Genomic DNA, 27,161 nt, shown 5'->3' with positions numbered 1-27,161 from the left:
TATTATGATTTGAATTTGATGAAGTTATTATACACAGTGTTGTTTAATGGAGTGGAAAGTGCTTTAACCTTTTGTCGTGTCTTTGAATTCACACAGAAAAAAGTTGGAAACGCAGACTCTAATGTACTGACAGTAACTCTAGACATATAAATTGTTTTGAAGACATTTAGGTGACAAAAAGCCAGAAAGATGCTTATAAAACTGTGACTGGACCCTATCAGTGATACTGACCTGGCAGCACAGTGAGAAAGGCGCTGCGGAAGCTGTAGCCCATGGTGTTGGCCCCCAGGCATATGTACATGCCGGCGTCTTCCTCCTTGGCCCGGGTGATGAGCAGCTTGTTCAAGTAAGAGCCGTCTGGACGAGACCACACCTCTCCAGTGGGCAGCACAACAAAGTGGTGGTCTCCCACCTCGATAGTTGAGTTGTACTTGTTCTCATCTCCAGGCTCTACTCTCTTGAGCCACTGAATAACAGGCTTGACGTCGCTGCGCACTTTGCACTGGAAGGACGTGGTGCCACCGTAGTCTACTGTCGTGTTCACAGGATGGGTTCCGGTCAAGATCGGCTTTGAGTTTGTGCGCTCTGTAAAAAATAGAGAGATTAGTTAATAACTAAACCTTGAACTGGTATTAAATAGAGCTGCACTGACATGGAATTTCTGAGCTGATAATGATGACAAAAATAATGATATCATAATGATATCATATCATTATCATAAATAATGATAATTTAACTTTTTTGTCCAATATCTACATATATTAAGTACAGAGAGCGCTCCACGGGTTGAAATGCCAAATGGAGCCATGAGACATGATAACATTGAAAACCTTTACATTATTGTTCACAGATGATATTATTTAGCAGATGTTCATATTCAGAATGATTTACAATGGTAAGTATGGTTAGTAGGGATGCACCGATATGGGAACTGAGGGTGCCGCTATATTTCATGTATATATCTGCTGATGCATACATTAACATTTATAAAATGTAGGAAATAGGACCACATCTATCTGGACTAGTATTACAAAATAACGGTTAGTAATACAGTAAAATGAGTGAAATGCAGACATTTTAGCACAGAGGCCCAAATATTCTGCTCTCCCGGAGTTCAACAAATACATCATCAAGTATCGGTTTGAAATACAGGGTGATTAAAAAAAATGAATCCGATATCAAAGTGCCATATTTTTACAGCCATGAGGCACCTAGGAACCAATCACAATCCAACCGAAAGAGGGGGTCATAGCGTTTCTGACTGGCTCCCTTCAGTCTGCGAGGAGATGCGACCCCTCCACTTCAATAAGAGTGAATCCGTCAGAACTGTGCAGCATGATTTTTGTCAGTGAACCTCCAACAGCTCAGAGTGTTCGTCATTGGTTCCACAACACTGGATGATCTCCGAAATTGCACTGAAAGAGCCGTGAGTGCAGCGACACCCGACATGCTCAATGGAGTATGGGATGAATTGTTGATGCGTTGATGTTGTCCGTACAGCTGGAGGAGGTTCATACTGAGCACTTGTAAAATTACATAATAAACTTTATGCTCATTTAAACCATTTACAGTTTACTGCTTTGATCTGTAATGATTTACAAGTGAAATAAATCATTTTGAAATCGGATGAATCTTTTTGGATCACACTGTGTTGGTCAAATCTAAACATCCGTTTGACACTGAGACATTTTTTAAGCAATTATGTGCAAATTATGTGAAAAATATCAGCTCCTGATATATCAAGTCGCCCTAGGCAGAAAAAAAGAATTGTCAGATGTTCATCTTTTTTTTTCTATTTTTTGGGGTTTTTTTTATTCAATTTTCTCCCCAATTTAGTCACTGCCAAATCTACTAGCTAGGTCACCCCTGTCACACAGTGCTGCCAAGCTGAGGGGCAAAGTGCAGCACATGCTTCCTCCAAGACTGTTAAGCACCATTGCATCTTCTCACCACTAATGCAACGTCACTGAAAAGCTCAACACGCACGAGAGAACGATAACTGCTCATTCGGTTACATTAGTTAACAGACGCCTGCATTGGCTAGCATTGTGCTGAGTGATGGGGAGAGAAGGAGAGCCATCCAACCCACCCAGAGAAAGCAAGGCCAATTACGCTCTCTTGGACTCCTGGCCATGGATGCATTTTTTCATTTTTCATCCTAAAGGTAGCTTGGCTAATCTCTGCGAAGAAAGAAGTACCACATTTGGCTCGAGCAAGAGGGAGTTTGTTTCACCTCCCCCTTGCTCGGCCTTCGGGTTTGTGGAAACATATGTTTGTAAAGTCAGCAGGCACAGCTGGGACTTAATCTACAGCAGATGGCAAATGAGATGGATAGAATCTTTCTTTGCAGCTCTTTCCTGAACTCACCACCAAACAATAACCCTGTCACACCACTGCACACTGAACCAGACTAACCACTCTATAGTAACAAAGTTGTCGGTCAGGCCTTGACAGAGTTACCACTAAACAGCATAATTAACTGCTAAAATAATATCTAAATCCAAACAACTACCTCAATACAATTAACCAAATTTAATATGTATTTATTTCAACTACTGATATTCTACAAATATAAACCGTAGTATTACTTAAAAATGTAAACTTCTCTTTTATATTATTACCACATGTTGTCAAAAAGAACAAGGTCAGAAAGGCAGACGTGAACCTGTTGATGTAGAATGTAAACATCATTCTTTATGGAACTACGTAATTTTTCATGTAAAGATGTAAAAACACTTCAATAATACAGCAACCCCAGCGTAATAACTCAACTTCAAAGGGTTAACAACAGAAAACATCAACCTGTTCTGAACTCAGTCTGGTCTTTAAAAACCCCTTTGTTCTGAGGCCAAACGAACAAATGAAAAGCAGATACATATACAAGCTCCACATTAACCAGACACCTTCTCCCTGCCCAGATCTATTAGGCTGACGAATTGGCTCTGACACATTCCGAGACGAGAACACGGGGAAGAACCGGGTGACTCACGGATGACTTCCACTTTGTAGGTGGCGTTGATCTCCCCGGCCCGGTTGGACACGTGGCAGGTGTATTTGCCGCTGTGCTCTGGGGTGAGGTTCTTCAGGCTCAGGGTCCACTTCTTCTTGCGGCCCTCGCCAACTTCCTCAGGCGTGAGGGGCCTGCTGTCCTTTAGCCACACAATGTCGGGCCTGGGATTCCCGCTGGCCGTACACTTCAGCCTGACCGAGCTGCCCACGGGCCGAGCTATCACCCGCTTCCTCATCTTAGCTGGCTGGGTGAACCGGGGACGCACTATGGTAAAGGAAGAGAGGAGAGAGGAGAAAATCAAGCTCCACTTTTGCGTCAGATCTGAAAAAATTCACAGGTGTTTCTGTCCATCCTTCCACTGTGAGAAGACGACTCAGCGCTGTGGGTCTGAAAGGACGTGTCGCTGTCAAGAAGCCTCACTGAGAAAAGGAAATAGAAGAAAGTTGCACCAGAACACCAAAACTAGAACTGGAAAATGCAACCAGTGTCCACAACTGAACTTTAAAGCTGTGGAAAAATATCCCTACAGATCTCGTTGAAAAACTCAAAGCAGGTCTGCTGAAAAGAATGAAAGCCGCCATGAAAACAAAGGGTGGAGACAAAAAAAACTGAAAAAAATGCTATTAGATTTAGTTGTTGAGGCTTCTGTGTAATTCTCTCTTAAATATACAGTCATGTGCAAAAGTCTAGGCACCTAAAAACATTGTTTATACTGTCTACTATTTATCTTGGCAATATGATATATTGATATATGATATATATTTATATTGGCAATAACCTATCATTAGAATAAATACAGTAAAACGTAACAAGAATTTGTTGTGAAAAAGAAAGTGGTTGTTGTGAGCTAGTTTGAAGAACAAAGTTTCATCACTAGCGCACATGATTCAACAATAATACAGTACTGATTAACCAGGTACTGAATGATGACTGCAGGAATTACCAGGCTGCCATGAATGAATGCATTGAATATACATAAAAACAACTGTATTATGTGTGTTAATGTATATGCTGTTTTAATGTATATGTGTTTCAATGTATATGTGTTTTAATGCATTAGTGTTTTCTCTGAGCAAATAAACAAATAAACTGCTCAGATACACAGATTTAAAATTTTTATCAGATGCTTAAAACCTTGCCTGTCTTGACTGTAAATTAAATAGAGTGGTCTTTGACTTCTGCACAGTTTTGTACATTTTTTAATGTTTCCTTTTCTTATATAAAAAAAAAAAAATATATATATATATATATAGTGACTTGATATCTACAAGATGGTCCACATTCTTGCTCTAGCACAGTTCCCAACTCAAAGATGCCAACCTTCTGGGGGGCCCTAAAGGGCCAGTCTGAGAGCCACAGATTTAGGAATAAAACATAATCTAAAATATAACAGCAAAGACAAAGGCTGGTGATTGTGACTTGACTCTAGCAAGTTTATTAAGCATTCTTATTGTAATCTACACTCTTAAAAATGTTGGTTCTTAAAGGGTTCTTTAGTAAAAAAAGAGGTTCTATGAAGATAGAACCTTGGCATGATTAATTGATTCTTTGCATTGTGACAGGGTTCTTCAGATTGATGGAGGAATGTGCTGTGTATGGTTCTATATGGAACCTTTTTGAAAAGATTTAGAACCAAAAAGAGTCAAGCTTGTAACAATGAAAGAACCCTTTTTGGTTCTGTATAGAGCCCTTTTCAAAAAAGGTACCATATAGAACCATATACAACACATTCTTCATCAATCTGAAGAACCCTTTCACAATGCAAAGAAGCATTTAATCATGCCAAGGGACCTATGAGTGTTCATGGTTCTATAAAGACCCATTTTCTTTACTAAAGAACCCTTGAAGAACCATCTTGTTTAAGTTTGTAGTCTCTTAATTAAAGAATGCAAGAAATCTAACACTAAACATTTCAAATTAGGCTGATTGACCATTAGATCTATCTATAATTTGCTAATAAGGAGTTTTGCCCAAAACCACTTCAGCAGAAAAAGTCAGTATAAGTGAGTTGGGGCATCAAAACATGAGCGCTGATCCAGGTTTATGGACTCTGTGTAGATACTGTATATTTTCCACAACATTGATAATATTACAGTGAAAATAAGCTACAGAAGGGCTGACGAGGAGCCCTTGTGGAGGCCGTTTTACTGAAGCAAAGCGCCACCACATGAGGGCAATTTGACAAAACAAACAGCAGCTGCTCTGAAGTTTTACGCCGCCCGTTCCTTGCTGGCTGTTTACACTCGCAGCGGAGTCCGAACAAACAGCAGGAAAGAAAACACAATAGTGAACTCTGCCTGTCTCTCACATCTGTGCTGCTGAGAGCTTCACCCTAACAGAGGAGCCTCAGGGCTAGCCTACACCTCGCTGTGCAAAAATAAGCAGGGCAGGCTTACGCTGACCGCCGCAGAGTCAGGCCGTGGCGTTCGGTGGCCGCTAACAGCACTGCCGTGATATCAAATCAGATGGCAGCTGTCAAAGGGGAATGGAATGCTTCCCCCCTCACGCTACACTTAAATAGCCTGCTCTTTGGCTTGTCAAACGCAATTACCAAAGCAAACACTGAGGTCTATAGTTGGAGAAGCGTGTGATACCAGCACAGAGCAGAACAAGCAGAGCAGCGGAGCCACCAGCCAAAGGAGACTACAGGCCCCATTACCTGTCTCTGTCCCAGGAAGTGAAGCCACTTAGAGCAAGTTTTCAGACCAAGGTTTTATTGGAAAATAATGAGGCACACATTTATTCTATTTTGTACTTTGAATGGCTCATTTTTGCAGCCCTTTCTTCGAAAGATGTCTAGATCCTGTTCACTGATACCAATAGCGAAATCTTCAGTATTGGCCAATGCAGTTACGTTGCTTGGATTTTTTACTTTAAAATCTACTAAGCGTTAAAATTAGTTATGTTTCATCAATGCACCTCACTTCTATGTAGATGAGCAACTAAAAGTAGGCTATTATACTCAAACTACTCACTCTACTACCGCACATGAAAAAATGCATAGCTAACAACATCACATCACACAGTGCGAGTGCTCTTTCAGGACAGATTTGTTACAGGATTGTATTCGATTCATTCTTTACTCCCCTCTAATATTCAATCCCGCATTTTCTGCTGATATCGGCCAATACTAATACCCTTTCGAGGACAGGCTACAGACGGGGCCAGTGGGGCCAGTACCACAGGGGCCTCTTACTACCAAGGGGCTCTTACTACCAGGGCCCTGATGCAGCTAAAAGACTGGGGACAGTCCATGGCCAGTGCAAAAATCAGATGACCGAATAGCCCTTGAATATGTAATGAAATGAATAAATGAAATACAGTTCCCTCAGCCCATACCCTGCTGCCTAAACATACGAGTTATTTATTAGTTATTTTCAGATCGATATTTGTTTGCATTATTTTGGTCAGAGAGTGGGGATCGGTGGGGGAGGTTGGGGTCTCCGAAGATGCTTGTGACCATGATCTGTCCCACTGATACTGCTATGCCACCTCTGCTTTCTTCCATACAACTAATTCAACCTATTCTTATAGTTACTGCATGGGGAAGAACTAAGGTCACTTCAAGTGATAGTTTGGAAAAAAAGATAGCTGCCACCACTATTTTTAGCTACGCAACATAATTTTGTCCATTTTTCTAGAAAATAGTACGGCATGCAGCAATGGTTCTCGACAATAGTCCTGGGGTCTTAATCCTGGTCCCCTGCTCTGCACATTTTAGTGTTTTTCCTATACTAACACAGCTATTTCAACTCAAGAGGGGCTTGTTAATTAGCCCATTAGTTGAGTCAGGTGTGTCGAAGCAGGAAAAACAGTAAAATGTGCACAACATGGGGTCTCCAGGACCAGGGTGAGACCCACCAGCATACAGCGTCAGAAACTACATAATCAAATCTATTTGAGATTCCTTAAGAACTCATGGTTTGGAGCAAACGTATGATGAACCAGGCGTGCAGTTTGGCAATGTGAATTAGCCTCCAGGGCAAAACTAAAGCAGCAAATATTAGGCACTAAACATGTCAGAGGAAGGAGAGCAAGAGAAAGCAGAGTAAGAGGAAATTATGTAGTTTATTAAACTTTTTTTTTGCCAAACAAAAACACATTTCTATTCATATTTGAAGCAAACTCCATTCTGTTTTACAATTGAAAACCGATGCACAACCTTGAGTCATGGCAGACAACTGCGAGCGGCTTATGAAACACTCTGGCAGATGCGGCACAGAATTCCTTCTTCTTCCTGAGGAGCAATTAAGGCTAACAGGACTGAAGCAGATCAAAGGGAGTTCAGAGAACTCTAGCACCTTACCCAGTTTTCCCGGCAGGCCAGTGGAGTACTCTGCATCTCCCGCTGCTCCGGCACCATCCCTCCCTGAGCTCGAGTCATCTGCGGCGAGAGGAGACAGGAAGAAAATATAAGTCTTTGAAGCTTGCATATCAAAGCGGATCTTTGCATTTCAGTCATTCCGATATATGCGCTTCTGCGCTGAAGCACGTTCAACCTTCGGCGCTGACAACGAAAACATAAACCTGGCTCGGGATAAGTCACTGAAGACATGATACAGTAGTGGACAGCGGTACTTTGGCTGACACAACATTCCGAGATTGGGAATGATCTACAGCTGCGGCGGGTGCCAAACAAGACTGCAACACTCATCATTTGCGGAAAAACGTGTACGATTTGTGTAGATTTATAGACTAAATGGGCTCCAGTGTCACTCTGGAGAACGTTTGCATTACAAATGTTGCTACGTGAAATGCTGAGAAGTTACATCAGTAATTTATAACCAAACTACGCAATACATTTTCAAGGGCCCATTTCAAGGAAACCTGTGTTACCTGTGTTAAATCAATAAGGGTTGATGTAGTTTAGAAACATCATAAAAGCCTCAAAATGTGCTCATTTCACTGCCCATAGAGTCCTTATATGGAAACTAAGCTGTTTTAAATGTATTTAGTTTTTGTGATGTCACACAAACCATCACATTTACGGACATCAGCCTGCACCAGTTTAGTTCCTCCCATTCAGGCTAAAGCTATACGGAGCGTTTCAGCCTGGACTGAACAAAACAGGGCAGCCAATCAGAATCCTGTTTAATTTGAAGGGATATAGAGGACGGGGATAAGGAAGAGGTCGGAAAAGGTCATGTATGAATTAATTAAGACCATTTTTGGTACAAAAAAAATGTCCCCAGGCGTAAAGGCACTCAGGCAAAACCATAAAATTGAAGTATTATGCAAGACATGGGCCATTTAAGTAGGTAAATAAGCAACACAAGGCTGATTCTAACTTGTTAGCATCACTGCATGGAACTACTCCAGGAGGAAGTCATCTTTTACTGAAAATCCCCTTTTTACTGCTCTCTTTCTCTCTCTCTTTAAAAAAAAGGCTGTTTGAATGCGCAATCATTCAAGTCAAATGCAATGAAAGCAAAGAACATAAAGACTGTGATTAGACTGTGTGCAACTGAAAGGTTTGAACAGAGCCCTATTCTGCGCAGGACTTGCTCAATTCCTAAGGGTGAGCTTCAAGAGGCGAACAGGGAGGGCTGAAGGGTAAAAAGCGGGAGTGGAAATTCGGGGGCCTTCTGCTCCGGTTACACACCCCCCCATCCCCCCACCCGCCCTCCTTCCCGCTCATCCGTTCACCACATGACTGGCATTTTCAGAGCTGTCAGCTCTTTGAACCTGTCGGCAGGCCGGTTTGATCTGAGGGTGTACACAGTTTAACACTCCTGCAGGAGCGGCTCCAGCCTGGGCAGAGAAAAGAGCTGGCCGCCGGGGCTAACGGCTTTATTACTCCGCTCCAAAAAAGCCCTGTTCCTTCCCTCCGCCCCACCGCACTCCCACCTCCCCACCCCAACATTTGCTGAGCCCCACCAAGCACAAGTCGCCGGTTCACATAGCTCTTTTGTTCGCTTTTGGTTTTTATACTCATTGGAACAATTATGCCGAAATTTTCATTGGACCACTAACAATGGATTCCTGCCCGAAGCAGCGCGTAGTATGCATGTTCAGTATCATTCATAAAACGGCTCCTCGAGGCCAAAACAGCAGTTTGGGCCCTCGGTCAGATCACGAGCCAATTTTTCAAAAGTTGCAACAACATATATATTCTTGTGCAAGCTCGTAAAACACTGACGTGCTCCGCTGCGGTGACGCATCGATGGTCTCCCGAACAAAAGCTAGGTTTGATTCATGGAAAGTCAACAGGGCTTCGAGGCGCGAGGGTCGTCAGGTTTCTAAACGAAACAAACTTCTGTTTCCCTTTCATTAAGGACACCACAGAGCGCTACATTTCACACATCTACCGGGCCGGCCGAGCTCACCCACTCTGAGCCAGGGTCGGTGTGATGGAGCTGTTTGGATAACCCCGGCGTGTGTTTGCTTTCACGTCTGCCATGGAGACGGCTAAAGAAGTCGGGCCTTGTTCCACAGGAAACCTGAATCCCGTGCCTGCTTTTCTCCAGGATTGTGTCCGTCAGACTTTTTGTAACGCTAACGGGCTCTCAGTGAGCTGAAGAGCGGGTGCCCTCCTCTGCTAGCAGGCCTGCCATGCCAGCAGTCTCTGTGGGTTTTGGCTGAGGCCAACGAGGCATGTCCCTCTTCGAGTATGAAACGTCCAATTTGGCTGCGCAGAGTCTGTCAGGGGCTAGCAAAAAACCCCCCTGGTGTCAGAGATTTATGGCCCTCGCTCGTTCAGCCTGTGACCTCCAGCGCCGGCTTAAGATCCAAATTATTACTTCAGTAATGCTGTTGAAGCTGTGTCCTCGCTCCCACCTTAGCTGGAACACAAGCAAGAAAAACAAAACAGGGCATCTGGAAGGCAACATGCTAATTATTATGCTGTCATCTTCCACGTCTTGGTCAAATCCACAATGAAAAACAAGGCAGAGTGTTTTTCACATCATCCATATTTTGAGAGGCCACAAGAGGAGAACCGATAGCCGTTAGCTTGGCTTTGACTAAGTGAATCCCGCCGTGTGGCTTATGGAAATCATTACTGATCCTGGTGCTACACAGCCTCGTATTAACAGCCAGCTTTAAATAGTGAAAATTTATGAGTCGTGGTCACAGCGAAGACTGACTACAGTCATACCCGACAACCCATAACGCTGAAAAGTTGACAGATTAACTGTCTGTCAGGAGTATTTATGTTCAAAGGCACAAATGTGTCTTTGAGACACTCGCACATTTGAAGCTAGAAGGACACTGCCTGCGTTAGCCTAATAGGAAATGACATTTCACAACATGATAAAAGTGAGTGAGGCCAAATATCAACGCGCACCTCACTGCCTCAGTTCTGAAGAGAAGTCACGACTCCTTTCCTAATTCATTCAACCAGCTCTGACACAAGGTCGCGACGTTTCTCTCTTGAACTTTGCCAATGACGTGAACTTGGAACAGCTGTAGGAGGGGCGTGGCGTGCACGGAAAGACTTGATGTGTTTTTCACTCCTCAGACTTGCTAAAGCGCTAATCCAACCCCAAGCTCCACGGGTAATTCTCAAAACAACCGTTTCCTTTTCATGCTTACCTCAGTGTGACCTTAATTACTTGGGACCAAGGCCGTGACCACTCACAAATGTAGATAGAAATGAATGATATAGCACCAGGGGAGTTTCTGAAAGGCACAAAAGGTTACTGACATCATCCTTCAACTAACCACAGAGACTCTGACTATGACTCCTTCCTTCCACATCGACTCTGAGGCAGTGTGATTACCTATAGTCTCTCGTGCTTTGGCACAATCCTTTGACAGTCTGTCTCTATCCTCTGCATGATTCCATACTCTGGCTGCGGAGCACAAGACAGCTTTAGCAGAGCCTTGCTCTGGACTGACCCTGTATTAAGTGTTTCCTTTTCTCTTTTAAGGATTACCATCACAGAGGGAGAAGATGATGACTACGGCCTATGCCGTGTTCTGCCTCAGGCTTTTATAAATGAAGAATACCAGCAGAACTCATGCTGGGATTTGGAAAAGTCACTGAGGACTTGGGCTGCCTCTCCCAAGGAATTACAGTCTGTCTTTTGTCTTTAAAAAGTATAGAAAGAAAGAAACAGACGAAGTGACATTATTTCCACCAGGGCCACTAAACCACACTCCATGATGTCAATTAATCCAATTCGTTATAAAATCAATTTCAAACTAATATGGCCTTTGTAATTAATTTTTTTTAAAAGGTTAGCTCTGTAACTTGAAGACTGATATAGGTAAATGAGCTTTGTTCTGATTGGCTGCCCTGTATTGTGAATAATGCAAAAAGCAATCTGGACTGAAACGTCATCATGAATGGGCAGGGCTAGATTGCGTAGGCTGAATATGTGGGGTTTATGTAAACTTTACAATTATTTATGAACTATACTGAACACTTAAAAAAAAAGCATGAAAAAATTCGGTTTTCCATGATATGGGAATAAACGGTCCAAAGAGGTCCTTCCCACTTTTGAGCATTTTTCAAAGTTGAACTGCTGGAGTTACACTATATGAACAGAGGTACTGGGACACCCCTCCTAATTATTGAGTTCAGGTGTTTCAGCCATTAAATTAAGCACACAGGCATGCAGTCTCAATAGACAGACGCTGGCAGTAGAACAGGTCATGATGAGCTTAGTGACTTTAGAATGCCACCTCTACCACAAGTTAATGTGTGAAATTTCTGGCCTGCTAGATCTGCCCCTGCCAACTGTAAGTGCTACTATTGTGAAATGGAAGCGTATAGGAGCAACAACAGCTCAGCCACGAAGCGGTAGACCAGGCAAACTCACAGAGTTGGGCCGCAGAGTGCCGAAGCTCACGGTGTCTATCCTCTGTTGAATCACTGACTAAAGAGTTCCAAATTCCCTCTGGAAGAAACATCAGCAAAAGAACTGCACATTAGGAGCCTCACGAAATGGGTTTCCATGACTTACAAATCACGTTTCTCTGTCTGTCAGTCTGATGGACGAATCTGGGTTTGGCGAATGCCAGGAGAACGTTATCTGCCTGACTGCACTGTGCCATGTGTAAAGTTTGGTGGAGGAGGGATGATGATATGGGGTTGTTTTCAGGGGTTGGTCTAGAACCCTTAGTTCCAGTGAAGGGAAATCTTAATGACTCAGCAGACCAAGACCTTTTGGACAAGTCTGTGCTTCCAACTTTGTGGGAACAGTTTGGGGAAGAACCTTTTCTGTTCCAGCATGACTGAGCCCCAGTGCACAAAGCAAGGTCCATAAAGGCCTGACTGGGTGAGTGTGGTGGGGAGAAACATGACTGGCCCTCACAGAGCCCTGACCTCAACCCCATCAAACACCTTTGGGATGAACTAGAACGGAGATTACGAACCAGGACCTCTCATCCAACATCAGTGTCTGACCTCACAAATGCTCTTCTGGATGAATGGGCCAAAATTTCCACAGACACACTCCAAAATCCTGTAGAAAGCTTCCCAGAAGAGTGGAAGCTGTTATAGCTGGAAAGGGGGACCAACTCCATATTAATGCCTATGGATTTAGAATGGGAGTCATAAAAGCTCCCGTAGTTGTAATGTGTAGGTGTCCCAATACTTCTGTCCAAACAGTGTATCTGAAACTAGGCAGGTGTCGTTACTCTTTAATAGGAAATTTCAGATTTTTTCTGCATAATGCAATCATTAAGCTGTAAACAAAATCATTCACAGTGGTTTGATGTGAAACGATCTGTTCCAGAAGTTTGTATAGTAGTGATTATAGGAACCAAACATCCAGAGAGTTTAACGCCTCTAGAAGCTACCTTACAGTAAGCTATCACACGAAATGGCTATGAATATGTTGCCTGATGCTTGCGATATTGTTTATTACAGTCTTGAGAAGGACTTGGCCTAAATATTTGGCTTTGTAAAGCATTTCTTTTTTGAGATTTAATAGTATTTTATCATTACCAACATTACATATAAAAACTCATTCCGGACTGTAAATAAAATGGCTATATTTGTATTGCACACATTGCGACTCCTGGCTCCTATCAGCACCACTGACGATAAGTTTCAATACAATGTGCCATTTCACGTCAAAACAGTCTGAACGACTTAGTTTCATTGATTGAATTATGCAAAAATGTTGAAAAACTGCTGAAATTCCCTGTAAAACGTTACAAGGGTGAATCTCAGAGCTGAAAGGATGAGGCTTAATGCCATAACCTGTCATGGTCTGTTGACCTCCTTGCCTCTCTCAAATATAAAGAGCATGCTGGAAAAACCCTTTTAAGGAAGTGAAGACTGGCAACAGAGTGCACACATACAGATCCCAAGCTACTGAACACAGATTCCTACGATTACTCTGCAATCGGGGGGCTAACTGAACGCACTGTTGTCTGTGAGTGTTGTGTGTGAACATCTTTGTTCGGTCTTTAAGTCTTCATGCGTGAGCAAAGTTCTGTCCCTCATGCTGGCAGTGGTTTGATCGCATGCCATCGGTGGTAATTGTGGCCACCTGTGAGGGATAAAGCGTTGGGCTACCTCATCCTGCAAAAGGCCAGCAGCAGCGCTGAGGGAGCAGGCAGTTCAGACACCAACTGCCCTCTGCACAACAAATCCAGAGAGCTGGTTTGAGAGCTTTGAGAGTGCCCAGTGGTTTTTCTTTCGAGAAAATTGAGGACACTTCAAAAACGTCCAATTTAGAAGGCTGAAATGACCATGAATCACTAGTGTACAATACCCACAAACAAAGGCTTTACTTCTGATTTTTATTCCAGAGTTTGAAGCCACAGATGCTATGAAACACTGACTGTAACGTAGTACGTATATTCACAGCTGCCCACTCCAATGTTACAGTATGTAATATGAATGCAATCAACAAAATTAATAATGCTGAGAAGGAAACACAGCTGGCAACAAGTCTTCCTACTGATCAGCTGGCTTAACTATGTTTTATATCACCTAAGTAAAAGAAAATACCCATAGCAGAGACTGCACTGCAGAGTCACACCCCATAAATCCCAAACACAACCCATAAATCAAAAATATGGAAACAGTTCACTTTAAAGAGGAATTCCACTGATTTTTCCAAAATGTCTGCGTAGATAAATCATTCAGATGTAAACAAAGTCATTTAGAGTGGTTTGGCATGAAAAGCTCAGTTCAAGAGAAACTTATTGAATCCAAATTGTTCACAGTGGTGGTGATGGGAACCAGACGTCTAAAGCGTTTAATGCCTCTGAAAGCTCCCTCACAGAAAGCTATTACATGAAATGCTTATGAATGCACCACCTGATGCCTGAGACACTGTTTTTATGATAGTTTTGGCCTAAAAGTCTGTTAATGGCAGACAGACACCTGCACTGTGTTGCAAAGGAGTACTCGTGTAGGTTCTCTGGTCATTTTGGAGAATAAATAAAATGGCTATATTTGCACTGTAGACATCACAATCCCTGGTTCCCATCACCTGAAATTTACTGAAGTCTGAGTCTGTAAGTTTCTCTACTATGAACAACTTCACATTAAACCAGTCTGTATGAATTAGTTTACATCTTTACAATTGAACTGAGCATGACCGTCATACGTAAGCATATTAAAGAAACACAATGCGCTCATGGCAGAAGCTCAGCATGGTGAGTAAAAAACCACGGCAAAAATTCAAGTCAGGCATTGTCTGCTTTTCAGCTAGCTCAATTTAGTGAATAGAAAAAGAAACAGTGTTGGCTGAAGGCATGAGTTCACAATCGCTTGTCTAAACCACATGACTACACCGTGCTATTCTGTTACCACAATTATGTTTTGAAAACGCTGTTTTTCAGAGTTTTCCCTGCCGTAGCATTAGGTCCTTATAAAAAATGAACTTTTTAGATTCTTAAAATTCCAGTTTCCATGTTTTTTGTTTTTGAAAGTGCTGGCCTTGTGTGTGATCAGTGTTGTTTTGCTCTGGTGAGCTTCTATTTTGAGTCTAACGTGGCTGACAACTGGGCTGTTTGTTACCAACCACACAGAAACAATTTAGCATTAAAATGATTTAACATTAGATGGAAAATAATTTGTTCACTTATTTTTTCCACTGATTGAAATAACATTTTTTTTAAGAGCAACAGCTTTTTCAAGATCTGTTGCTATGCAGTTGTTGTTTTTGATGTAAATGTTTGTAAAAGTGTGTATAATGGTAAATATGTGACTATATTTTAGAAAATCATTAATTTATATGCAACACACACACACACACACACACACACACACACGTTTGTCTTGCTGTACATATGAGTACGTCCATCGATCTCTACTGATTTTTGTGTAAGTGCAGCTAAATAATACTACACCTAAACCTAACCTGACCTTAACCTCAGTATCTAAAAGGTAATTTTTCTGCTCTTTTAGTTTTCAAATAAAAAAAAAATAATTGTGGTAAAAACAACACATGCTCAAGTGAGGACATTTTGCTGGTCAAAAATTTCATGTGGTCCTGTCATACTTAGGACATGGGGTCTTCACAAGTATAGCAATACAAGAATACACACACATACACGCACACGCACACACACACACACACACACACACACACACACACACACACACACACACAAGCTAAGCCGCTTATCCTGGTAATTACTGAGAATCTAATAACTGCATTTCTTCTGATTAATCAAAATTACAATGGACTAATTAAACAATAATTGTAACAAACATTAGTTTAGACTTGGAAACTTGGAAAAAAGTCTGGTTCCATTGACTTACATTAAAAGTAAAGTATGTTTTTTCCTGCTCCTGTATTTTGGAGTTTCAGGGTTTTCCTCCGACAACAGCGATTATTTATTATTATATATTTTTATTATATATATATAGTGCTCTGACTAGTCCTCCCAGCAAATGATCACATACAGACAGAGCATGTAATAAGAACAACACATATGATCTAAGTATTTCACCACGATGTCTAAACACAGCCCAAAGACAGGAAGGTGACCTCTCTAAGACATTTGTTGCTCCTTAAAAGCCCTCTGAGAGTAATGGGGAACCACATGCTGCTGTGCCAAAGCAGTGCTTGAGAAAGCAACGACATGTTATCACTAGGGGGCAATGCTGCGTGCGGAGACATGAGCACACCCTGAAGTGAAACGTGAAAAGGCAAGACAGGATCAAATGTTACAGGAAGACTTCCTTTTATTTGGAGTTTCACTAAACATTTGGGTTGTATTATGTCATTACCCGTCTTCACTTGACTCTCTTTGGCACCATGACGTCTCTTTATCTTTTCCCTCCTTTAAACAATCTTCTGTTTTCATATGTCTCCATTACCAAATACAGTTAAAGACAGTTTTAACAGAAAAGTAGGCGGACATGTGGAAATTGGGCAGTAAATGTCGACTTTGATATATTTTAGAGGTTTACGCTCCATGAGTTAAATATCATGTTCTGCACATACCCGCAGTAAAAGTCCCCAATTGGTTCCCTCTTCTCAAACCCAGGCACGCAGCACCAGTTGGAAAGCACATTTCCCTCATGCCTGTGCTTGGCGGCTGCTTTACATCATGTTCGCACTTCCTTTATACGTGCCGAAATATGAATGCGAAGGTATTTCTTAAGATGGTTATATATATATGGGCTGCTGAACAAAAGCTATGTGGGCCCCAGTTCCACAAGCACTGCCAGTTTAGGATGGGTGGTGTGTGCACAGTAGGCCCACATCAACTCCAATTCAAAGGAGAGTTCATCGCGTCTCACGGTGAACTGATCTTGTGGACGACACCGGTGACTACTCTGACACAATAAGACGACATTCACAGGATAAAATGACAAAATAAGCTTAATCAGAATGTATTTATTATTATCAATAATTCCAAAACATCATGATAAAAATCACGGATTCTTGTTACAGTGGAGGCTTTTGAGGGGAATCAGAGCTTTCCATCCACTTTGCTGTGGCTTTTGTGAGTTTGCTGATCATTATTTTTTCATATTTTTCCCATGAGATTTATATTTTAGATTTATTTATATTTATATATATATTTCTCTATGTGGTCTCAGACTGGTCTCGGGACTCCACTGTATACATACATACATGTTGCTGTTGGAAGAAGAAACCTTGTATCTCCTAAATGGTAACTTTACAGTAAAAGGAAAGAACCTACTTTCCTTTTAATGTAAGTCAGTGGAACCAGACGTTTTTCCAAGTCATTCTGGGTCGTTTCTTTTGGTCCATTCATCACGGAATTTACACACAATGTAAAGAGCAACAGGCATTTTCAGATTATGTCAAAAACTGAAAAACGACACAATGCAACGTAATGTGCTCCGACTCCGTTACACAGTTCTACGCAATGCCAAACCAGTCATATCACCAAACAACTAACAGCAGGTCAGCAAATATAAACACTATATAAACAATATAGAAATTGAGCCCAAGTCTTAAAGAACTTGCAGCTAAGAAAGGATGCCAGGTGTCTAGTTCAAGCAAATAGGTAGGTGTAAAAGACAGAGCAACTGGGGACATTTACATCTTGAATATTTTAAGTATTTATGTACTATTTTAAGGTCTGCTATAAGTGCTTATATTTTACCGCTGACGTTTTTTCGCATGTTTTCAATTACAGTGATCAGTTCGGTTTATGGCACAACGTTGATTAAAAATGAAATAAAACATAGATGTTCTCTGGCTCAGAGATGTGTTGAGATTTTTTACTATGGCCCTTTTAGTGGTTGAGTTTGACACCTCTGCTCCAGAGGAATGAAGCCATGATAAAATCTTGGCAAAAACAACATGCGCAACCTTTGATTTGATTTTAATAATTTCTCATCTTTTACTAATAAATGCAAATGTGTTTACAGTCTACAGTAAAGTTCTCCACCTGTTTCAATGAGCTATTTCAAGCAATAATGAAAAAAATGTAAAACATGCTTTTGTCAGTGCCGGTGATAACTTCAAAGGGTTAATAGCTGGCACTCCAAATCTCACCCCTGGAGTCATCTGTGCCCAGCAATGTTGGGGCAGAACACTTTAGTGTCCGAAGACCCAAACGTGTTTGCCAGAGGACGCAGGAGGAGACTTGGAGTATGTTTGGAAGGGTTCAGAGCTGGACCCTGTACGCTCGCTTCAACTGACCCCCTCCCCTTCGCCCCGTCTGTCCCAGCTGCCTGCCTGTAACTCTAGGAAACATCAAGGACAGGACGGAGCTTTACCGAATTAACATATCTCACATATTGATCGCACTGAGCTCCTTTGAAACGGACACCTCCACCCTCCGCACTTTGAACTTGCGTCTGTTCCACCCAAATTGTTTAGGAATAAAAAGGCTCCTTAAATGGCGTAAGACTTGGGGTATGGGTTACTTGCTGACGAAAATACATTCAGGTAAAAAAGAAACTAAGCATTTAGCTGAAGCAATCCTACAACGAGAGCTATTACTGCATTAACAAAGGCCAACTCGATGCAGCAAAGCCTTGGCTGGGGCATAACACACCATATCAAAGTATCATTTCGCTGTTGTCCTAAGAAAACCACGTATCTCCATTTTTGATACTTTTCGGTTTTTGACATAATTTGAAAATACTGATTACCCTTTACACTGTATGTAAATTTCATAATGAATGGACCAAAAGAAATGACCCAAAATGACTTGGGAAAAAAGCCTGGTTCCATTGACTTACATTAAAAGTAAAGTAAGTTTTTTCCTTCCACTGTAAAGTTACCATTTCGGAGATACAAGGTTTTCTTCCGACAACAGCGATTTACTGCTATACTGTATTCCAGGGGTCTTTGAATCTGGAAGCTAAACTGAAGTGTTGATATTACTTATTACTTATTGGTGTCATAACTAGCATCATACCCACTATCGATTACAAAATCCATGACTGAAGAAACTCTGGATCTGATACTGTCAAATACTACATATAAAACATATATTTTCACTAAAAGAGTGTAACAATGCAATGTAAAACCAGTCATATCACCAAACAACTAACAGCAGGTCAGCAAATATAAACACTATATAAACAATATAGAAATTGAGCCTAAGTCTTAAAGAACTTGCAGCTAAGAAAGGATGCCAGGTGTCTAGTTCAAGCAAATAGGTAGGTTTAAAAGACATTTAAATCTTGAATATTTTAAGTATTTATGTACTATTTTAAGGTCTGCTATAAGTGCTTATATTTTACTGCTGACGTTTTTGCATGTTTTCAGTATACAGTGATCAGTTCGGTTTATGGCACAACGTTAATTAAAAATGAAATAAAACATAGATGTTCTCTGGCTCAGAGATGTGTTGAGATTTTTTACTCTGGACCTTTTAGTGGTTGAGTTTGACACCTCTGCTCCAGAGGAATGAAGCCATGATAAAATCTTGGCAAAAACAACATGCGCAACCTTTGATTTGATTTTAATAATTTCTCATCTTTTACTAATAAATGCAAACGTGTTTACAGTCTACAGTAAAGTTCTCCATCTGTTTCAATGAGCTATTTCAAGCAATAATGAAAAAAATGTAAAACATGCTTTTGTCAGTGCCATAGTCAGTGCCATGCTTTTGTCATATATTTTCACTAAAAGAGTGTAACAATGCAATGTAATCTTATTGTTTTGAACTGTATCCTATTATACCGTATTGCACTGTGACTAGTGTGTTAGAATGAGGCTAGTGTATTTATTTGGGGCCAACATGCTATAAATGTGTCTACAGCAACAGATTGGGGCACAATAAAACATATCGTCTCTGTCCAAAGAATCTCCAAAATAGTAACTTTACAGGAGAGCGCAAAAACACTCTCACCTTTCAATGCAAGTTAATGTAAAGAGGTTTTAGTCCAAGTGAGTTTAGAGCATTTCTATTGGTCCATTCATCACAAAATTTTCACACAATGTAAAGGACAGCTGGTGTGTTGAAATGACAAAAATGGAGATGCATGGTCTTCTTTGGACGGCGATGATATCTTTTACTAAGATATTGTACTTTTGCACTGTTAAATGCTCCATTAAACTGTGGAACATTAATAAATTAACATAACACATCTTATTTTTATTACCTTATGGTTATGCAACTCTGTTTCTAGCAGCAGGTTGTTCATTTTTTAAGGAACTTGTTGTGTCAATTTGAAAAATGAGCTATGTCGCAATGTTTTATGGTCACAATGTAGAGATCCTTTACTAAATCTTCTGATTTCTGCTCATTTACACTGCTGGAAACCAATTACAGATTTTGGCAAGCACAAGTTCGTGATTCATAGGTTGTGGCCTAGGGACTATTTTTGAGTACTCTGCTAGGAGCATGAGCTACTCCAAAAATTAATCGACGGTAAAAACACTAAAAATGTAATTTGCGTATCCAGGTCACAACCATGAAAACGCAGAATGGTTTGAAATGTTCAGGGGAACATTTAGAGCAGCTTTTGCAGCTGGTGTTGTCCAGCGACAGTCCATCAACACATATTTTCATCATTGCTCTGCTAAGGCACCTCTTCCCCGCTGAGGATGACAGACCCAGTTGAGAGAAGAGTTGAGAGCTAGTGCCAATTCAAAGCAACTCACCTTATGCCTGACAATCAACAACACATGTCCAAAGTCTTACTCACACTCCTGAATCACGCACCCACCCAACACCACCTCCACCTCGCTGCTGGCACACTTCTACTGTAAGTTCTTCAGAAGTCACACTTACTTACATCGAACAGAATACAAAGTGGGAGGTTTTAAGACCACATCAAAGCACACCTTGGAAAAAAAGGGGAAATGTCGGCTACACTGGCTTCAATCCACATAGCAGTAAATCTTAACTTACAAGCCTCTTTTTGTTAAAAACACACTTCAGGAATTCTGTAAATAAACCATGTCATCGTGTTAGTTATGGACTTACCGCAATCAGAAAGTGTGTGGAAAACTATTTTCTACCCAACGATTATTCAAACGCATAGCTTAATTTTTTAAATGTGTTAACAGTTTCATTGGTGGATAAAGGAAGGGAACTACTGTTCTTGAATGTTGATGATTTTATGACAGTATCAATTAAATCAAATTAACTTTTTAAAACTGAAACTTGGCCTAAAATTGGCCCCAAGTCAAGTTTTACAATACATTTAGAAACGAGAGACATACATCCTTTTCACATTTCACACATTATTCAGAAAAAATACTGTTAGAAATCTGGTACAGAATGATGCACATATGATGTTACACAACTTACACGGTGATGAGTTGGGCTGAGTATCAAAATTCAGTACCTTAATGGTACCGAGCAGGAACCATGTTCTAATAATACAGGGTGATCCCCAATGTGCTGCATAGAGATGGGCAACATGATGATACTTAACTGTTATTATGATTTTGTTATGATATTCAATTTGTTTGTTTCTTTTTTTTTAATTACTATTTTTACCCAATTTCCCCCCTTATTAGTCCCCTAATTGTCCCACTCACTAGCTATGAGGACCCGATCTGCCAAAATGAAAAATAAATAAAATTAAAAAATTAAATCAAGTAAAATTAATCAATAAATAATAGTTCAAAAATAACCAAATAAAACATATATTGCTTACTTTGATTGTAATTATACATACATTTCCTTTTTCTGCAATTATATATTTCTCAATTTATTTATTTCTGTATTATTATTATTATTTTAATAATGCCTTTGTTCATTTTTATATTTTTTCCGTATCTATATTTTTATTTATTTATTTATTTAATCATATTTTCTTTTTTTCACTAATTCATTTATTTATTTATATTTTCATTACTTCATTTATTTAATTCTGTATTTCTTCGTTCATATGATAATGAGAGGGCGTGATCTGAATTTTGCAGAAAAGCTCCTCCATACTAGCGAGTTCTCCCCATCATATCATGTTGATCTCACACTCCTGGCCACGGATGGCTGTGCCATCTCTGGGCATCCAACTCAATCAATGCTTAGATACGTTTAAGCCACTCGGAAGCCGAGAATATGCTTTTCTTAGCATGTCATGGCGGTCATCCATACTTAAAGAACACTGACCAACTTTTATCAAAATGACAGCCTAATTATTCCAGTTTACAGATGTAACAGGTTTTGGCGACTGCTTTCACCATTGCAACATTTAAACAGCTGCAGTCACTTTTAAACCAACTCTACAAAGACATGACATCGTTTTTTTATGTTAATATGTAAATACAGCATTTCCCTGCTTGACTGTTTGTGGAAGCTTAGAGCTGAGCTATGCTTGTTCCTATAGGCTACGACGACCTATCTATAGCGAGCTCGGTAAGCAATGAACCATAGTAAAGAAAACAAAGCTGAATAATGCAGAATAAATGCAAAACAAATGGCAACCTTCAGACATTCACCCTACGCCTCATGCTGTAACAGACGGTATTCTGGTATGTAAGAGGTACTTTTACTCTGGCACTTTAATAGTTTGCTGTCAGTTGTTGTAGCAACTAAGCAGTTAAATGAGAGACCTGTGTTTATTTTTATTTTTTCTCTACAGTTATAGTAGCTACCATGGAGCAGGCTAGTTGGTGGTTGTATCGAAAAAAGTATCATACGGGTATCAGTATCAAAATCAAGGTATCTGTTTTGGTACTGATATTGAAAAGTATTTAACAAAACCCAGCCTTAGAGATGAGAAACTACTACGTTTGCTGGAAAACTGTCTTTTTTTTTACATTGGTTGGGACAGCACTTAGGGTAATGTCCGTAAGCTTCAATCTGAGCCATGAGTCCAGCAGAAAGTCAATAATATGCCTTGAAAAAATAAACACTTTTACCATTCTGAGTGAAAAAGCTGGGGATCCCACTCAATTCAAAGCAGAGTATTAAGGTACTTAGGTTGTACTGAAAATGTAATTTCAGTTTTCTTTCTTTTTTATCATTTTTAGGAACAAAGACAAATCAGTGACTTGGTTTAAAGGCCATGAGAAACATTTTCTACTGCACAGCACTTCAATCTGAGGCTTAAAACTCTAATATCTAAATCTATGACTGCTGTGCTGTGAAGTGACTTCAAGAGCGTCTAACTTTTACAACTTTTCGAAGTATGAATAGTAGTGAAAGAGACTGCTTCAGTGATTTCCAGTAACAGTGTGAGTAGCTAACAAAATGCAAACAGTTCTTCCTTTACTCTAATTTATGATCAAAGCTCCCGCATCATTCAAGACCTTTCTAAAGGAACAAACACTGCAACAAACCAGCAACGGAAAAAAAAAAAGCAGTGCACTCCTTGTAGCAGAGAGGCCTGCGGAACAAAGCACTGCGAGACTTCAAAGCCGCCCTGCGCCGAGGCTGCACCCTCTCCTCAAACACATCTGAACTAATTGGCGCATCTTTTCTCTCCGACCACACTCCACTTGTTTGCTTTCTTAGAGGTCGCTCCGCTGTGCGGGCAGGGCCTGATAATCAGCAACCAGCCTCACAAAGGACGGCGAAGGAGAGCCGAACAAAAAGTGGTTCTAATGAGAGAGGATTCCTCCGCTGTGCTGGTCACCCACTGCAAGCCAAGAGAAAGCCATTATACATCTTTAAAAGGGTGGAAATTCAGGGTAGGTGTGGAGATGCGGGACTCAAAAGAGAGAGAGGCGCCTCCCTCTGTGCTGGCCCCTAGTACCTCCTCAGGGAACAATGGAGGAACAAGCTTAATCCCGGCCAGCTTATAATGAGCTATAAGCTTTCTTTTCAGCGCAAAAATGTTCTCCCTTCTTTGGCCACTAATCAGGGACAAATACCCCTATGCTTTTCAGCCTCGGCAAAATCCTCATTCCTTTGCCAGTCCCCTCATCTCTTGTCCCACGTTGTTTAAGTGTCCAAGGCTGGGGGGGAGAGAGCGGCCTAAGGTCTATGAGAATGGTCAAGTCCTAGTTTTAATGCATGGAAGCTTTAGGCTGAAGAGGGCCTTTTGAGTTCTTGTCTCATGGAGATGCAGATGTTGTTGCAACCATGCATTTGGGACAATGAAGAAAGAGATGAAGAGGGAGGCTTCAAAGCTTCTTCTTGTCCCTTTCATGCAACAACAAATTATACTGTTCATAAGTAGTGAGAGGTATTACAATTAATTCAGTACACTGGTTGAAATTCTTCCTCAAGTATGAGTTTTGCCATAACCGTTAAACCGCAAAGCCACGATTAAGTGCAGATAACGTGACTTAGAAACAGTGCAAACCACCTTAACGTTATCCTGTTTAGCTGAGTGGTTCAGTCAGTTTCCGTCATGTTTTGACTGGAAATGAAAAATGCATCAGACCACAGATCGGCTCCTGCTGTCTGGTCCGTTGCGTCCGAGTCCACTTTGTTTTTGAGGCAGCGGACATAAAAAAAAGGCCGGTTGTTTGGGGTTAGCCTTAACGTAACATGGACACTAGACAGACTGCTGTGCTTCCGTTTCCTCTTGTACCGCATAAGAAGCAGCCTAACTTGGTCAGCTGCATCAAAACAAGCCACAGACCAGTCGGTACTGAAGCGTGAATGACTGTAATATTTTCCAAAGTCAAGCTGTGACTGACGGGCCGAGGCACGAGTGAGTGGAACGCACATAAGAAACGACTTGAGGAATTCGACAAAGCTAACGCTGTCTTTTTTTTCGAATTTCCCATTCCACCTTAAATGGTGCAGCACTTACATTCAGGTGCCTGGAAACTGTTTTCACTCGGCCCACGTGGGGTAGTGTTAGAGAGCAATACTGCCATATGTTGATCTATATATTGTTCAGTTTTGTTTTTACTGTTTTTTAATATAAAAATATTTTAGATTTTCTATTTTAGATTTTTTTTCTTATTAAAAATTGAAGGGAAAGAATAATAACCAGCGTTAACCTACAAAAACAGATGTACTTAAGGATTTAATGGGTTTACTTGATCAATTTTAATTAAACCACGATACACAGTTTTGGCCATATTGCCATTGCCCGCTATTACTATCCCAACTCCTGAAAATCAAATGCCTGAAAACCGGACTTTGAGGGCTGCACTGGTCAAAAAAGGCATGTTCACCACCACAAACTTCACTTGAGTGTGCCTAAGACTCCAGCATGCCCATTTCAGTGCCCAAATACCTCCACAGGCTGCAGCAAAACTTAAAGACAGCCTGGGGAAAAACAACAAAGAGCCCTAAAGCCACTGATAGAACCCGTGAAATGAGGAGAACGCCGTGCGCCTATCAGGCATTTTTTCCTCATTCGTCTGAACTAGGCAGGACATAAATCCACTAATCGACTCAAGAAAAACATTTCCGTGGCATAACAACTTATAAAATGTTGGAACCCGAACTCCATGTTACAGTCATGCTCCTACTGGTAAGTCCAGATCTCTGTGTGGACTGTACAAATGGCCAGACACTTCAATGTAAGGAAAGGGTTAAGCCTTACAAGCATTACAAATTAATAAAGGCTTTTGACCAGCGGGGAAGATTTTCTGCAAACAGCAGGGCGACTATAAAAGCCAAACAGACATCATTGTTTGAAGATGCATTAGCAAAACACTTAAAGCTTTTTCCAAAAGCAATCTTGTCAAGCATGCCTGTTAAGATTGCTTTTCTGTTTGTGTTCCATAAAAGAGAAAAAATAAATATTTAGCATATTTGTGTAGGGCACATAAAATAGAATGAATGATCTAATTTTGAAATCTCTTGGCTTGTCCTGCTTTGCACGTCATGGTTCTTTCCATCTTTGCGCTAAAGATGAATCATCTCCATCCAGTCCCTTCATTTCCACTCAAAGGAAACTCATTCCTGTTCATTTTCAGCACTATCTCTTCACCTCTCCTCTCCCTCTCCTACATGAATCATATCTGACACACCTAGTCAAGGCGCGTTTTGCGAATTCCCGGCTCCGGGGATCGGAATGTGCCTCCTTTCTCTTCTCCTTCTAGCCGCTGTCTTTCTCCGAGGGTGAAACGATGCAGAACTGCGATATGGGTTCTGTTGGGGCCTTGAGCCCCCCCTCCTCACATCACCCCCCCACTCCACACAGCCTCCATAAACAGGCAGGCGTGAAACGTAATCCCCGTCCTTATGCCTTCACCCCGGCCTAGCTGCTTCGGCGCTTTGTTTGAGTTTTTCCCCCCTTTTCCGGATCTTTGAGTGGCTCCCTCTGCCAGAGCCTTTGAAACCCAAGCTTACCCCCACCTGTAAGAGGAACGAGCGCCATGTTTACATTATTGTGTGTTTAAAATGGCATCTTCATTTCCTCGGCCCGTTTCCGGAGGAGGCCGGTCACTAACAATGCAAGCGAGGGAGGATCTGTTTGGTTTGAGGTGGTGGTTGTTTGATGGGGAAAAAAGAAAAGTCTGGTTCGTACCCAAGTCCCAAGTTTATCCTGACTCACAAATGACGAATGAAATGTTGATTCAGTGGTGATGAATACAAGGAACAGGATACACGAGTGCTCTGGACGAAGCGCTTTTGGGCACAAATGAGTGTTAATCTCTTCCCCCGATGTTTGTGTGCAGCGTATTTCGGAAGTTTGAAAGGTTATACGTGTTTATTTATGATAAGATCCGCCCGGTGAGCCAGTATCAAAGAAAAGGAGATTCAGTACTGCGCTGTAAAAACGCTCAACTCGTAACTCAATAGCAGCCTTTATCGTAAATTCATACTCTTATAAATTTTGAAGGTCAATCGGATTCTTCCTGCTTTTCTATCATAAGCCTCTCTTTCTTTTTCTTTCTCTTTCCCTCCCTCTGCCCTCAGCCAGAGCTGAGCAAAGCCGGGCCTTTCAGGAAAGCTCAAAACGTCCTTACATCCAGAAAGAACAGAGCTGGTAAAGAAAGCAGCAACAAAGACGAAAAGTAAAAAGGGTATTCTCCGTTCTGTCCCTTTCCTGGTTCCTATTCTAAGGGCCTGATCCATCTTGGCCTTGCTTCACCAAGCGTGTCACTCAGCCCCTGACAGGCCGTGATGCCTGGCAGGCCAGTGGACACATGACTATTGAAGCTGAGCGAAGTACAAGTGAAGACAAATCTACCGAGGAGCCCGCCACAATAGGCTGGTTAGCACATGAAAGGGAGGCAGGCGGGGGGGCTCTGCATTCGTCTTTACGCCCATTTCCTCTGTTCTTCCCAATTCCCTCGCTATCGACCTCCTGTATAGTTATTCAACCCTTATACCAACAGTATTAGCCTTTTTTTTCCTGAAATAAAGGTAGTGTTTTGTTTCCCGCTGCAGATGTATAACACTTAAGAAAGAGCAGCGTAAAAAAAAAGAGTGGCGTAAAAAACGAGTCACTCAAATTTTTCAGCAATTAAGACAAGCTGTGCGTAAC

At 41.2% G+C, this 27,161-nt stretch overlaps 1 protein-coding gene across 2 annotated transcripts in view; it reads right to left on the bottom strand.

Moving 5' to 3' along the window:
* Nucleotides 1-27,161, bottom strand: part of fgfrl1a (fibroblast growth factor receptor like 1a) — a 71,444-nt gene that overhangs the window by 2,970 nt on the left and 41,313 nt on the right. Inside the window, exons 3-5 of one of the 2 annotated variants that reach the window (XM_036568875.1) lie at nt 7,317-7,394; nt 2,990-3,274; nt 232-585 (exon numbers count right to left, since the gene is read on the bottom strand). In XM_036568875.1, the coding sequence (XP_036424768.1) occupies nt 232-585; nt 2,990-3,274; nt 7,317-7,394 (717 nt within the window). The remainder of the gene's footprint in view (nt 1-231; nt 586-2,989; nt 3,275-7,316; nt 7,395-27,161) is intronic. The other variant, XM_036568876.1, reaches the window with a different exon arrangement.

This window comes from Colossoma macropomum, unplaced genomic scaffold (assembly GCF_904425465.1).
Source record: "Colossoma macropomum unplaced genomic scaffold, Colossoma_macropomum, whole genome shotgun sequence".
Classification (NCBI taxonomy): Eukaryota; Metazoa; Chordata; class Actinopteri; order Characiformes; family Serrasalmidae; genus Colossoma; species Colossoma macropomum.
The sequence above is the reverse complement of the archived record's forward strand: the minus strand, read 5'-3'. Positions and strand labels throughout refer to the sequence as shown.